The sequence below is a fragment of the Acyrthosiphon pisum genome, chromosome A1 (assembly GCF_005508785.2).
Source record: "Acyrthosiphon pisum isolate AL4f chromosome A1, pea_aphid_22Mar2018_4r6ur, whole genome shotgun sequence".
Classification (NCBI taxonomy): Eukaryota; Metazoa; Arthropoda; class Insecta; order Hemiptera; family Aphididae; genus Acyrthosiphon; species Acyrthosiphon pisum.
In genome coordinates, this window is record NC_042494.1 from 104278514 (window position 1) to 104292655 (window position 14142).

General features: G+C 27.9%; 1 protein-coding gene across 3 annotated transcripts in view; it reads right to left on the reverse strand.

Annotated features, from left to right (window-relative positions):
* The window catches only part of LOC100164966 (sodium channel protein 60E-like), a 133261-nt gene that overhangs the window by 59985 nt on the left and 59134 nt on the right, over window positions 1-14142 (reverse strand). For all 3 annotated transcript variants that reach the window (XM_029487949.1, XM_029487947.1, XM_029487948.1), the window contains exons 5-7: window positions 10555-10726; window positions 5593-5670; window positions 3774-3915 (exon numbers count right to left, since the gene is read on the reverse strand). In XM_029487949.1, the coding sequence (XP_029343809.1) occupies window positions 3774-3915; window positions 5593-5670; window positions 10555-10726 (392 nt within the window). The remainder of the gene's footprint in view (window positions 1-3773; window positions 3916-5592; window positions 5671-10554; window positions 10727-14142) is intronic.

Genomic DNA, 14142 nt, shown 5'->3' on the forward strand with positions numbered 1-14142 from the left:
GTGATTAGTGCTATGTACAATATCTAAGATTATATAGCACTGATTGGAGTTCATTGATATGGTTTTTTATTCCGTTTGCATTAAATTGTAATATTAGAAGTGATTTATTTGTAGCTGTGTTGTTAGACATTTTACTTAGCAAGAAGTTTTTCGATTACTTTGGTGAGTAGAGAGATTAGAGGATTTATCAGCGATTTGAAATCCTCAAGGAAATTAGTGATGGTAGTATTTAAATCAGAAGTTGTTGGAGGAGGCACGTCATTAGCTGTTCTACCAGAAATGGCCTGGGAATAAGTGGGGGTACGATTATCAGACTGAATTGGGTGGGTGTCATTTATTGGATGACTATCTCTAACAGTCGTGGTATTAACTCTAGTGTTAGTGTTAGTCGATAAAAAGTTACTTTTGGTGAAAGGTTTTTTGGCCCGCTGGAGATTCTTGTAGATGGAACAACCTTTGTAACTTGCAGGATGATCGCCAGCGCAGAGAGCGCACTTTGGTGGATCCGAGCGTTGATTTGGACAGTCAGGGGACTTGTGATTTGAGCCACAACGGACACAGCGTGAGGGGTATCCACAGTAGGTTTTCGTATGACCGTATTCCTGGCAGTTATTACATTGGCTAATTGTTTTAGATTTTTAGGGCTCTTCGACTTTGATTTTCGTGTGTAACAGTGAGGACAGATGAAAGATTTCAGCTGATTTGATTGTTGGCTCTAAGTCTACGAAGAAGAGCGGAAGTGGGGTTTTTGTTACTTTATGGAGAACGTTTGTAACGCGTCTTATTTCAAACAGACGAACTTCAAGTTCTTCTTTAATTGTGTCTACCTCAGTGGTTGGATGCAGGTTACGTATGACTACACGGATTGGTTTATCTTGCTTAAGCTGATATGTGTGGTATTCGGCACCTTGTTCTTTTAGGAACTGGATAAGTGCTCTGTATGATTCGGGATTCGATGTTTGAATTTTTAAACGGTCAGCAAAAGCTTTACAGAAAAAAATTATCTACGCCAATTAATTCAATTAAAAGCTTTTACATAGGTCTAAGTAGTTTTTCCACGTCTCTTACAAAGATTGGAGGGGGAGGTTTGAAAAATTTTCGTCTGAGCTATCATTATTTTTGTTCCAAAGGCTGGGGACGACCAATTTAAGACAGGCTCCTCATCATCTTGGATTTTAAAATATCGAATCCGATTAGATGATTTAAACAGCTTGGGTTTTTTTAATATTTTTTTTGAGATTTTAGTTTGGCCCTGATCGCTTGACGATGAGGTTTGAGATGAGGAAGAGAGAATTCTTTTAGTTTTTTGAACACGAGTGAAATTTTCATTTGAATTATCGTTTGACGTTGTTTTGTTTTTACCGGCTTGTTGTTTTGCATTATTGTTGTTATTATTATTTCCCATAATTATCTTTATCTGCGGCGGCGGCGACGTGTGATTATTTTATCTGCGACCGCCTGGCGGCGGTCGTAGATAAGGTGAACTCGTATGAGCTATTGCGTAATTACTTAAATACGTAGAACTGCAGTAGTACTGCAGTAGATATGTGAATACGGTGATCTTATTCGAAGAATATAATTAAAACTCCGAACGAATTTGAACAATTTATACAAGGGATTATGTTAAGTTAATCATAACCAACACTAAAGTAAAATGTGAATAATGAAACTCTAAATGACTAGATTTAACTTATTATCACTGGACACTAATGAGTGCAATTAAAACTAGATAACGACGGGAGCGCACGAACATACGACTGAATCGGATGGCTTCCACCGCGGGACTTAACAAATATTTAATTTAATTTTGAAAGGTTCTTCAAATAAAATAATTTTAAAGTGAATAATATGATTTAGAACCTTTTGCAGAACGAATTGTTGTTTTAGTAGAATTATTTTTTCAATTATATCCATCAACAATATTTACACGGAAATTCCGAAAATGATAAATATTTCTTATCATTATACAACATATCATATTACCGTACAAATATCTTTATTTATTTACCAATTCAAAAATCATTTTTAATAAAGAACTTTTTTATTCTATAAAAGTAATAAATTCACTAGTTAAAACCTTTTATCAATCAATATATTTTCACACATAACAAGTTCTATATAGCGAGATGAAAGTAAATTATTTTTATATATGAGCTGCATTGTGAACCTTTTCATACTGCGTATCTCAAAGAATAATGGGATTAGTAAATTTAATATGATTATAGGTTTCGAAAATCCGAAAAATTTAGCTGTATTTAGCTAAAAAAGGATTTTACGAAAATCATTTCATTGCTACTTTCCATCCTCAGATCGAGTAATATATGATTTATAAACCTTCTATAAATAAGTACTAAATTATAGATTTAATTTATTCTGACTCTGAGTACTTGGAAGAATATTATATTTGTTGAGTTCTTTGTTTTAGAATAAAAATGCAAAATTGTATTTATAAAATTCATAGAAATTAAATTTAAAATCTAAGAAGTAAGAGACTATAACTTTATAAAACTAATTAAATATTCTAAATACATTCATAGAAATATACATAAATAATGTATATAGTAATAAAATTAGTATTTATTTTTAATTAATTATCTATCAATCAGGTACCTACGTAAAATTGAGATTACTCTAAGATAATTGAATGACAGAAAATCGAATTGCTTGGATAGTTTCTACAAAAGCATGCCTTGAATTTAATTACAAAATATGATTTTATCATTTTCATTATCATATTTTATAACAAAAATTTAATTGAACAACTTTAAATACAATTATTTGTTTCAATGATCAAAATTTAAAATGTAAGTAGCTTTTAAAACTAGGTACTAGGAAATTCAATATTTATTTCTCATATTAAAGTAAAACATCAACTGGTTGAAATCATCGGTGTTAATGTACGTAAAATGTATCTCGACAGACTTTATTGCGTAATAAACCATATAATTCGTCTAGCCGAATCATTATATAGCGTGTATTCGCCAAGACCTTTTTGATATGATTCCAGCTCTTTCATTGCATTGTATTATATAAGACATGCATAATATATGTAGTTCCCTTGGAAAATTCCCATTGCGAATCGCTGACTGTACATAAATTATGTGAGCATGTCAATATTTATTATATTTTATTCTTCATATTATTATAATATTTATCGAGTCATAAAATAAGGATTGAAGCTGTTTTCAAACACATTTTAGTATATATGGTAATATATTAGATTTGTAAAATTCACCATCAGATACGTTCATACATTATTTAATCGTCTTTAGAGGACGGCTAAATCAAAACTTACTGTTCTTTTTCATTGTCTAATACTCTTAACCTAGTGTGACAGAGTTTTATTTTTCTACAAATATATTTATTTCTTTATAATAAGACTACTAGGCAAGCCTACTTGAAATACCGGAAACGTAATATTCGAGACTATCAATTACAAAAGTATTCTAGTCTTAATTATTATATTAGTATAACACTATAACTTACACGATTAGTCATAGCGGTCGTGGAACGAGACTATTCTTTTAATTTAAAGGTATTAATAACTGTTATAGATTTAATATTATTATGGATTCAAATTAAGAACACAATAATAAGTATGAGTTTTTTAAAAGATCTACGTAAGTACCTATTACAGGTAAACGATAAACGTATGACGACGTACACGTAGGATTTATATATATATATAATTTTAGGTTGAAAATTGAACTACTTTTATGCTGTTTTTATTTCAGCTGAAAGAAGTAAGAAATATATTTTATAAAAGTACTTACAATGTTGTAGACGTTTTCCCAATAGTCCAGTGTAATTAGCTGGAACGTAGTCAACATAGACCACAGGAAATTGTCGAAATTCGTGTAACCGTGATTGGGGTTAGGGCCAACACCAAGGCACACGTAACCAACTGGGCAATGTCTGAAAACCACGGTAAAAAGGAATTGCCAATAAACTTTACAATAAACTAACTCTGTAATATAATTCTACTAAAACACGCTATCCATTAAAATAAGTTTTACATTAATAAAGGTTTATCTAATAATTATATTTTATTATCATTAGATATCATAAGGTAACAATAGGTACACAATATTAAAATTATACGATTCCTGTCCATCTATGTTTGTAGGTAATGCATTTAGATAAACTTATTATTGGAAAAATAATATAAACTGTTTTGTAGAACATAATATTTATTTTGTATAATGATATTTGCACATAATAAATCTATTTTATTTATGAGTTAACAAGTAAGTTGTGAGTACTGCGAACCGTGATATTCGAGTTGAATACAATATTTGTACAGAAATTGCCAATTTGACTGAATATGCAATTATATAATCGTAATTAAAATATCAATAAACCCACGTGTATAACTTGATTGTTGTCAAAATTGTTTTTATATTTTAGATTCTGAGCGGAGTTATAAATGTATTGGTTTTACAATGATACGTGTTTTTAATTTTTAATTTTTATTTGTGTCTGTCATCACCTTTTAGGACAGTAAAAATGCTTGGATTTTCTTCAACAGCATCTTATCTGATAGGAAAGAGAATTTAGTTGGTACTTTGAGGGTCAAAAATAATAAATGCACAATAGTTTTCAAAAGCGCCGGGTATAACAAATAAAAAAAATTAAGGAAAAACGGGAATTTGTACACAAAATTGGTTTTCAACAAAATTGATTATGGTTTTTGGTGTAACTCTATAACAAATGGCCGTAGATAGGTACATGACATTTTCACTGGTTGTTTATATTAGAATTTTCTATACACGATAAAATCTATACAAGATGCCTTACAAGTTTCTTTATATTATCAAAAAAAAAAAAGTCTACCGGAAAGTCAAATTAATTTTTTATAAGCGTTCGAAGTTAAACATTTTCCAAATTTGGATATTCACTCCATTTCTAAAATGATTAACATTTATAGCTAAGGATTGAATATTTAAAATGAGGTGGCATGTAAGTAGTTAAATCTGTAACTAAAAAATCTAAAAAATATATATAAACACGGTTTTTTTTTATAGTTATTTAAAGTTAAAATTTGGACGAAATTACATATTATTAAATAACCAATATAATAACGATTATATTTAATTTTTGTAATTTTAATATATTAATTCAACTTACCAGCTACCGTATTAATAACAGTAGCAATACCAATATAAACATAATATAAAATATCCTAGACTGACAGACCGTCTCCGCTCGGAATCGTTTTTCATATACAATGATATTAATATGTCATTGTATTCAAATTTAATACCATCCATTACAGTGACCCACTTGTAACTTACTGTACAGCAGTTTGACATCCATTTACCCGCTTTTTCCATATGATTTTGTTATTTTGAGATTTTTTTCTTTAACTGTTATTATTCTTTCTAATATATGTGCATTATTCATAGTGGGAATTTATGTTACTTAGAAAACGGAATTGGGCCTGGTGTGCGTAAAATAATCATGCACCAAAAAAACCTACCTCCACCCTCTAACCATTCGACTTGAACGATTAGTTTTATAATGGCACATTAAAACCCCCTGAAGTGAAATTGCGTGTACGAATCTTTGAAATATTTAATTTGCTTTTCTCACCTCGCCCCAGTCACGTTGCCGCATAGCATTGGGTTGCCTTCGTTGTCCGACAGCCAGTTTTGCTCTTTATTTATCCATCTGAAATACAAACAATGTAAAGAAAAGGAAGATAAAAAAATATGCACGGGAAACACAGAAAATTGAAACCCCAGAGATTAAAAACCATAAATCGACAAAGGTACATTTCGCAGCTTCTTGGTAGGCGAATGCGGCGTGCGGTGTACATACAGTAGGTTCACGAAAACGATACGCAAACAAACGAACCGAGTTTATTAAACGGGTTAACCTGAAGGGAAAATAATGTGTAAATAATAATAGAACAAATAAGGGCATTGTTGGGTTGGTATTATCTACAGACGTATTAGCTTACTTAAGAATACTAAAGTTTCAAATAACACATATAATGTGATATATGACAAGACTAATGCACATTTTACATTTAAACTTAACGAGTGTTTACAAGAAATAAGGTAGGTAACAATTTAGTGTTGTAATGAGATTTTATTTATAATTAAAAATACTAATTCAGAATAAAATCGGCTACCTTTGCAGGTACCGATATAAATTAATTAAATACAAATAAAAGTAGGTAGGTACATAAATATTATATTATTTTCGTTTTTCGTTTTAAATTATAGCTACGTAAAAAACCACTATAATGTAAATAAAATTATTGCTAATAAATAATAATATTATATTCTTGTGAAAAAAAAACAATCAACAACAGAATAGTACAGTAAGATAATATAAATATCTGTTTCTACGTTCTACGCCGTTTTCCCAAGCATTTTATAAGACACGTGTTGAACTGTAGAATAAATGTAAAAATGGGCCTACAGACCCAAATGCCGATTTCCAACCTCTGTTAGTTACGTAGTGCACAACAGTATTATAGTGGTTTTCTTTTTATCTTATGGTTTCAAATTTATTTTGGGAACCTTTTGTGTAACGCAACATCTGGGTGCAACTTATCTTCCAAGGTTGTATTGTTTTTTATTCAATGTACTTATAAGGGTTTACGAGTATATAAAGCTAATAGACGTGGTGGTTCATTAAGTATGCTAGAGTTTAGTGGTTAAAAATTATGTAGGTTGCGCTATTACTCTGATGTCGATATCAATTTAACATATTTAATAAAACACTATCACGTAAGACTCAGATATTAAAGATAAGGCACGATAGTTCTATATTTATAATACCAAAATAAACGAATATGTATAATGTTTAAAATTTAATAGCTTTAAAACGAATTCATATTTTAATACATTGTAATTTGATTGAATTTTCAATTGTATACTGGAATCTATCTGAAAATAAACAATTATATTTAGGTACCTGAAAAAAAGTTCTTTTCAATATTAACGTGTAAACTTATTGGTTAATCTTAAAAAAATAATACCTAAAAAATAAAAAGATCACTCTTTTATAATTTAAAATCAGTGCAGTAAACAATTAATTAATTAATTATTAGTGAATAGCTTCTTCATCAAGCCAACCATGACCAATGACCTATAATATTGTATTATCCCTCCATTGTGCTTATTGTAATTATTTTTTATACAGATTGTACAAATAAAACAAATATGACAAAAAAAAATTATTATATTATTATTATTTTTTTTTTGCAATGAAAATGGCTTACTGCATTCAAAAAGTAATAATATCGAAAACAATTTCGAGTTTCTAGTTTCAAAAAAAATATCATAGACACAGCAAAAACATTTTTATGAATTTTTTTATATTATACAATTATAAACATAAAATGGCCTAGTATTTTTATTTTGTTTTATGTGGTGCAAAGGACTGTGATGACGACGCGAAATTAAAGAACAAAAAAAAAATAAAACGAGCAAAAAAAAAATGTAATGGACACCCAGTGAAAAAAATGACTATTGTCTGTTTTCTTAGTATTATGCCTTTTACTCATTCGGATGTTATTTATTTTCATTCTATTGTTGTGGACATATTTACAAAAACACTATATTTCACTGAATCTTATTTCTTTGAAATGTTCAATTGCACTGGATTTATGGCCTCTTGGCAAGTACTATCCCTTAACCGTGATATTCACTTTTTTGATTCAAGAGTAACAACCGTAAACATATCGCATCAAAACATAAATGTAATAGAAATATAAAATATTCAATTCTATTAAATTATATTTTACATAATATTATATCATATTGTGCAAATGGCACATACGTATTATATGGTTTAATAATAAGAATAAATGGTTGATTTATATATATACTTGAAACTTTTTAAATTTCGTAATGTTATCATCTTTTTGTAACTTTGCATAGTGTTATTTAGACATTCCATATATTTTTATGTTAAGTTTAAAAACATTTAATAATAATATAAAAGTTGCTAATATTTGTGGCAATTTAAAAATTTAATTACTTACCATAACATGATAATATTACCAACATTATTTATAGGTTATTAATGTTGAGCATTTTGGTACGCGTTGATTATTGAACTATAATAGCTTATATATAGTTTAAGCAATAAACATTTTATTCTTAAAAGGAACATGGTTTATACTAAACAGTAAACGATACATCACTCTTTGTCTCTTTATTATTATACATTTTAAAGTTATATGAATTATCATAAAGCAACGGTTCAGTCAATATATTTTATATTCTGATTGGAACGATGAATGTATTGATTTTATATACAATGATGTGTGTTTTTTTATTTTATTATTTATTTTTTATTTTTGTGTCTGACATCACGGTTTGGGGCAGTAAAACTCCTTCGATTTTCTTCAACAGTATCTTGTTTGATAGGAAAGTGAATCTAGATGGTGCATTCGGGAGGTCAAAATTTGAAATTTAGTTTTTAAAAGCGCCGTGAAAAACAAAAGAAAAATTAAGGAAAAACGGGATTTTTTACGCCAAAGCTGTTTTCGAGAAAATTGATTTTGGTTTTTGGTGTAACTTTAAAACAAATAAACGTAGATACATGACATTTTCACTGGTTGTTTATATTTCCATTTTCTATACATGATAAAATTTTCAAAATATTTTAATTTATTTTGAACTGTTTAGGGACATTTTCAGTTTCCAATTTTATAAGATTTTTAAAGAAAAATATTAAAAATACATAGGCACAATTTTTTTTTATAAGCATTTAAAGATCGAATTTTGACAAAATTTATCAAATTTTAATTCGAATAATTATTTTGTAGTTAAAAATTTATAAAATGTTCAACTTTTGTATCTAAGAATTGAAAATTTAGAACAAGATTCCACGTAAGTAATTAATTATGTTACCAAAAAATCTAAAAAAAATACATTTACACAATTTATTTTTATAATCATTTTAAGTTTAAATTTGGACTAAATTACATATTAAAAAACCTAGAATAACTATTTTAGTTATTTTATTGTGATTGTATTATAATTATTCTTGGGTATACTTGAAACTTCTAAAGTATACTATCATATATCTATGATAGTATCACGGTTTGTTGTTGATGTATAACGCGTTATAAGTACGTAATGGATATTGTGATATGATTAATTTGAAATTTATTATAGGTATTAGGTACCTATTATAAGTAAATTTTTTTTAAATACCATATATAATATTAGGTATGTCTTATACCTAGACTGACATACCGTCTCCGTTCAGAATCGTTTTTCTTATACAATGATATTATATCATTGAATTCAAATTTAATACCATACATTATACAGTGACCCACTTGTAATCTACTGTACAGCAGAGCGACATCAACTTACCCACATTTTTTACATTGAAATTTTCGAAAAGTATTTATGGCTTAGAATATTGAGTAGGCATTAAACAAAAATATTTTTCTGAAAAAATATAAATAAATAATTAATTTTAGATTGCTAACACGAATAGAGTTTTATAAATCCTTCTGCTAGAAGTTTTTTGAAAATATTTGTCTTAAATTAGTAGATATTGTATGTTTAAAATAATTAACCAATTTAATAAAAATAATTTGGCAATTTTATAGTAAGATAAATTTTATTTTTATAAGGAAAAATTAAAACAGAATTGCGTTTTCATAGCCGGCATTAAAAAAAAAAATTATTACATATTTCAAATTTAATTTTTAGTTTACTTGAAAAATGATATATTTTTTTTTTGTTATTAATTAATTACGCCCAAGATGAGCAAAAGTTACAGTAAATAACATGTACAATAAATTACATTACATAGTTGATAAAGAATATAGTAAACCTGGTGGATCATTAAAAATTCAAAATTTGTAAATTTATTACAGAACATAGGATTTAAAGGGCTATAGTAACTGTAATTCTGGCTGTGGCAGTCGATATGAAATAAAGAGTGATTTCGAGAGTTGAATGTAGGTACCTTAATTTTAATCTTTGTTAATAGATCGGGACAATCAATTTGGTTATTAATAAGTTTATATATATAATTAACATCATTACATAATCTGCGTTTAGATAATGGATCTAGGCCACATTGTTTAGCAATGTTGGAAATATTATTAATTGGTAATCTTAATTTAGGAGCTGAAAATTTTAGAAAGCGATTTTGGATACTTTCAAGTTTATTTACCCAATTATCAGTAAAGGGGTTCCATACGACAGAACAGTATTCCATAATGGAACGTACTAATGAACAATACAGTTTTTTAGTACAGGTGGGATTCTTAAATTCCTAAGTATTGCGTCTAATAAAACCTAATACTTTTAATGCTTTTTATACATTTTGTCTAAGTGTAATACTAAGTCACTAGATAGCCAAACACCTAAATCTTTTACAGATGAAACTACATTCAAGGATACGTTATGTATCTGATAATATGCCTATCAATCATATTTTGTAAGTAATAAATAACTATGTATCCGTAGATTAACGTTCTAAAATCACAATAAAGGCCGATTAAACAAAATATGTTAACAAACATAAAATAGTTGAATTTATTTTAGTCTATAAATTGATTGATCTTACTTTAGCCAATTCACGTTGTCTTCGTTAATCATGACGCATTTATTCCGCAATTCACCCATGTACACTTGAAGCGCAAATAGAGCAAATACCATTAGACAAAATATGGTCAGTGTCATGACTTCAGCTAATTGACGAAAGGAGTGCAACAGAGCGTTGATGATCGTCTTGAGACCTGTATAATAATATATAAAACGTCATAAATGATAAATTAGTAAATTATGGAATAATAATTTAGTTGTGAGCATTGGTTTATTTATCAAAAAACCTGTGTTGTAGTGTACGCTAATAAATATGAAATTAATAACCAACCAACGGTATTAATTATTTCATATACAAACATTTTTTATGTGTTTTGTTATTATTAAAATTTTCTTAACTCACGTACAATATTTGTTCAAATGTTAAAGAATGAGTATAACATAAATTTGTTAATAAAATATTAATATACAACGGTTTAAAAACCGTAATTTGTATTTTTATTCAAAATTAATTGTTCACCGTATAAATTTAGTAATTATAATCATAAATAATTATACTAGATGGTTAGAAATACAATTTTTCTCGCTGTGCTGGTTACAAACTTACAAAGTTAATGTTTGCATAGTATATAATGTTTATTTTAGAATGTTTAGTTTTTTTTTTAAATTTATTATGGGAAAACAAGTTTTGATAGGGTTGTGGTAACATAAATAAATTGTTTTTCCCAACCATTTAATTGTATCTGAAATTTAGGGATATTTTTTAAATTTTCGATGGTTGCATATTATACTTCATTAGCTTGACTATTAATTAGAAACAATTTCATACTGGATTTACTTCTCTATTTATATCTAAATAATATTTATGATTAAACAAAAAAAATCAATATTATTTTTCTGTCTGACGGATTTAGTATTATACATATGATTTATATATATATATAATAAATACCTTTGTTTAAAAAAAAATCAAATTTTTTGAAATTTTTTTCATTAGAATTCTTTTTTTAATAAATCTTATTTATTTTGGTAATCTAGTGAGTGTCTTAATGTCAGAAATAATATTAAATCGTCGAAGTTATGAAATTACGAAGTAACCACCGGGTAACAGACCGACTTAGATACGTTAGAGAACGTTAGAGACGTTTAAAACAAAAGACATTTATGTCTATAGATAAAACCACAATTGTTCATAGGATATCACGCAAATATTTTTTCATTAGTGTCAAAATGAGGATAATTTCTAAAGTACCTATCTAAACGAACTTTCTAATAATATAATATACAATACTAATATAATGATCATTGACAAGACATTCAACAGTCACGATATTGTTAACGAAAAGTATCTGTGAATATTATGTTTGATATCTTGATAGTAACGTTTCATAAATATAATCAATAAATAATAATTTTTTAGGTGTGCTTGCCAAAAGATTTAACATAAAACAACTTAATCTACTTTACATGTATTGACTTCTTAAACTACCAATATCAATTCTAATTTTTTTATAAAAAGGTTTTAATATTAATAATATAAAATAATTATTTTTATTATAATATCTTAACTTTTGGAATGTCCCTGTTTTTAATTTGCACACCTAGAAGTAGAGACTTAAGCTAAATTTGTATGTGAAAATAAATAGATATTATTGTGCGATAATAATAAAGATTGTCGAATCTAAAAAGGTAAATTAATATTGTCTTTAGTAAAATGGTTTCGTACAGTTAATAGTTTACATAAAAATAAATTATTTCAAAATTATAAGCATGGGTTTAAACGATTTAGAACATAGAGATTTGTGCAGGCAAGTACATGAAAATTATTCAAAAAGTATCAAAACAATTTATTGAAATCCTGCTTTATTTAAAAACTTGAAAATAAACCAAACTCATAGGTATACATAGTTTATATTTTTTTCTTGTAGAGGATTTTCTATAAAAACCGGCCAAGTGCGAGTCGGACTCGCGCACGAAGGGTTCCGTACCATCATCTATAAACATGTTGGCAACATTGCTTATATTGTATATTCTAGGATTTTTAGTATTTGTTGTTATAGCGGCTACAGAAATACAAAATCTGTGAAAATTTCAACTTTCTAACTTTCGTGGTTCATGAGATACAGACTGGTGACGGACGGACAGCGGAGCCTCAGTACCAACAGGGTATCGTTTTACCGTACGGAACCCTAAAAATGGTGACTACTGACTACACAGTGATTTCAAAACAATATAGTTCATCGGCGACACTTTTAAGACTAATGTGACGTTCTATTACCTTCATATTCTTATTATTTTTCAGTTTTAGACCATAAAGAATACATCCAATTTTATAATATTTCGTTCCTGAAAATAGTGATTCAAAAATAATATTTTTTATATACTTTGCACGTATAAGATGGGTTTTCAGCACCACGGTGGTATTGTATAATATACTTATTTACTAGATATACAATAATACTACGGTGATTTTTTCGTGAACTACTCGACTATCCCTCGTCAATTACTTCGGACATCTCCGAGAACAGTACCTAGTACTCTAATACGTTGCAAATGCGTATACATTAAGACGGCGATCCGTCGTAATAAACAGTGTAACCAATCGGACAAGCCGCATTAAGTGCGTTATCGGTCCGTCCGATACATACGTAACAGATTGATCACCGTCGAGTATGTATCGTATAGTTGTATCGTGTCTGCTCACAAGTCCCTTGAATTCTGTTCCGGGTTTGTATACGCCTTGTTATTACCGTGTACAGCTAATATTGTTGAACAGTTTACCGACGGCTCGTTAGATAAAAAACTGCACATCTTGTGTGATAATTATTTTTTTTTAGTCAAAGACACAATATGCGTTTTAAATTCAAAAACACACGTAATACTTATATTTTCACTCTGTGACCTGCGAGTAAAAATATCCGAAAAATGATTTGTTTTTTCTTTAGTTTAATTAAGATTGTATTGATATAAATAATATACAAGACATCATTTAAAAAATATATAAATAATAATGTATTTTTCGCTCCGGTTAACTGCATGTTAATGTTGGGAAATAAGCTGGAAACATTTTTTTTTTTGACTCACTACCTAAATTAAAAACTTGTCTTAAAACATTAATATTTCATAACTAATAACACTATTCTATAATACTTACTATTAATTAGTATATTGTTTGAATGTATCCTTGTAATTATAATAATTTAATTTATTTGTTTTTGTACTCTCTATAGCTATGTGATCTAATAATTTACTTATAATTTTTCGTTTTTAATATTATGTATTTGTATTTATGACTGTTACTTAATCTGTTCAAATTACTTTGTACTCTATGGCCTATGCCATTGGGCATTTATAATTAAAATAAACATTTTTATAAGGAAACAAAAATGAAATATACTTAGTAATAATCCATATAAATTAAAGGTACCTCCCATCTGTAATATTTTAAAGACATAATTTAGAGTACCTTGTATATTTGTTTTATACCTTGATAGTTAATGTTTCATTTTGTATCTATAGACACCTAAAATAAAAATATCTTATATCGTGTATCTAGACACTTTTTTTCCGTTACCTTGCAGCCCAACCATGAATAATGAATATAGTGCGT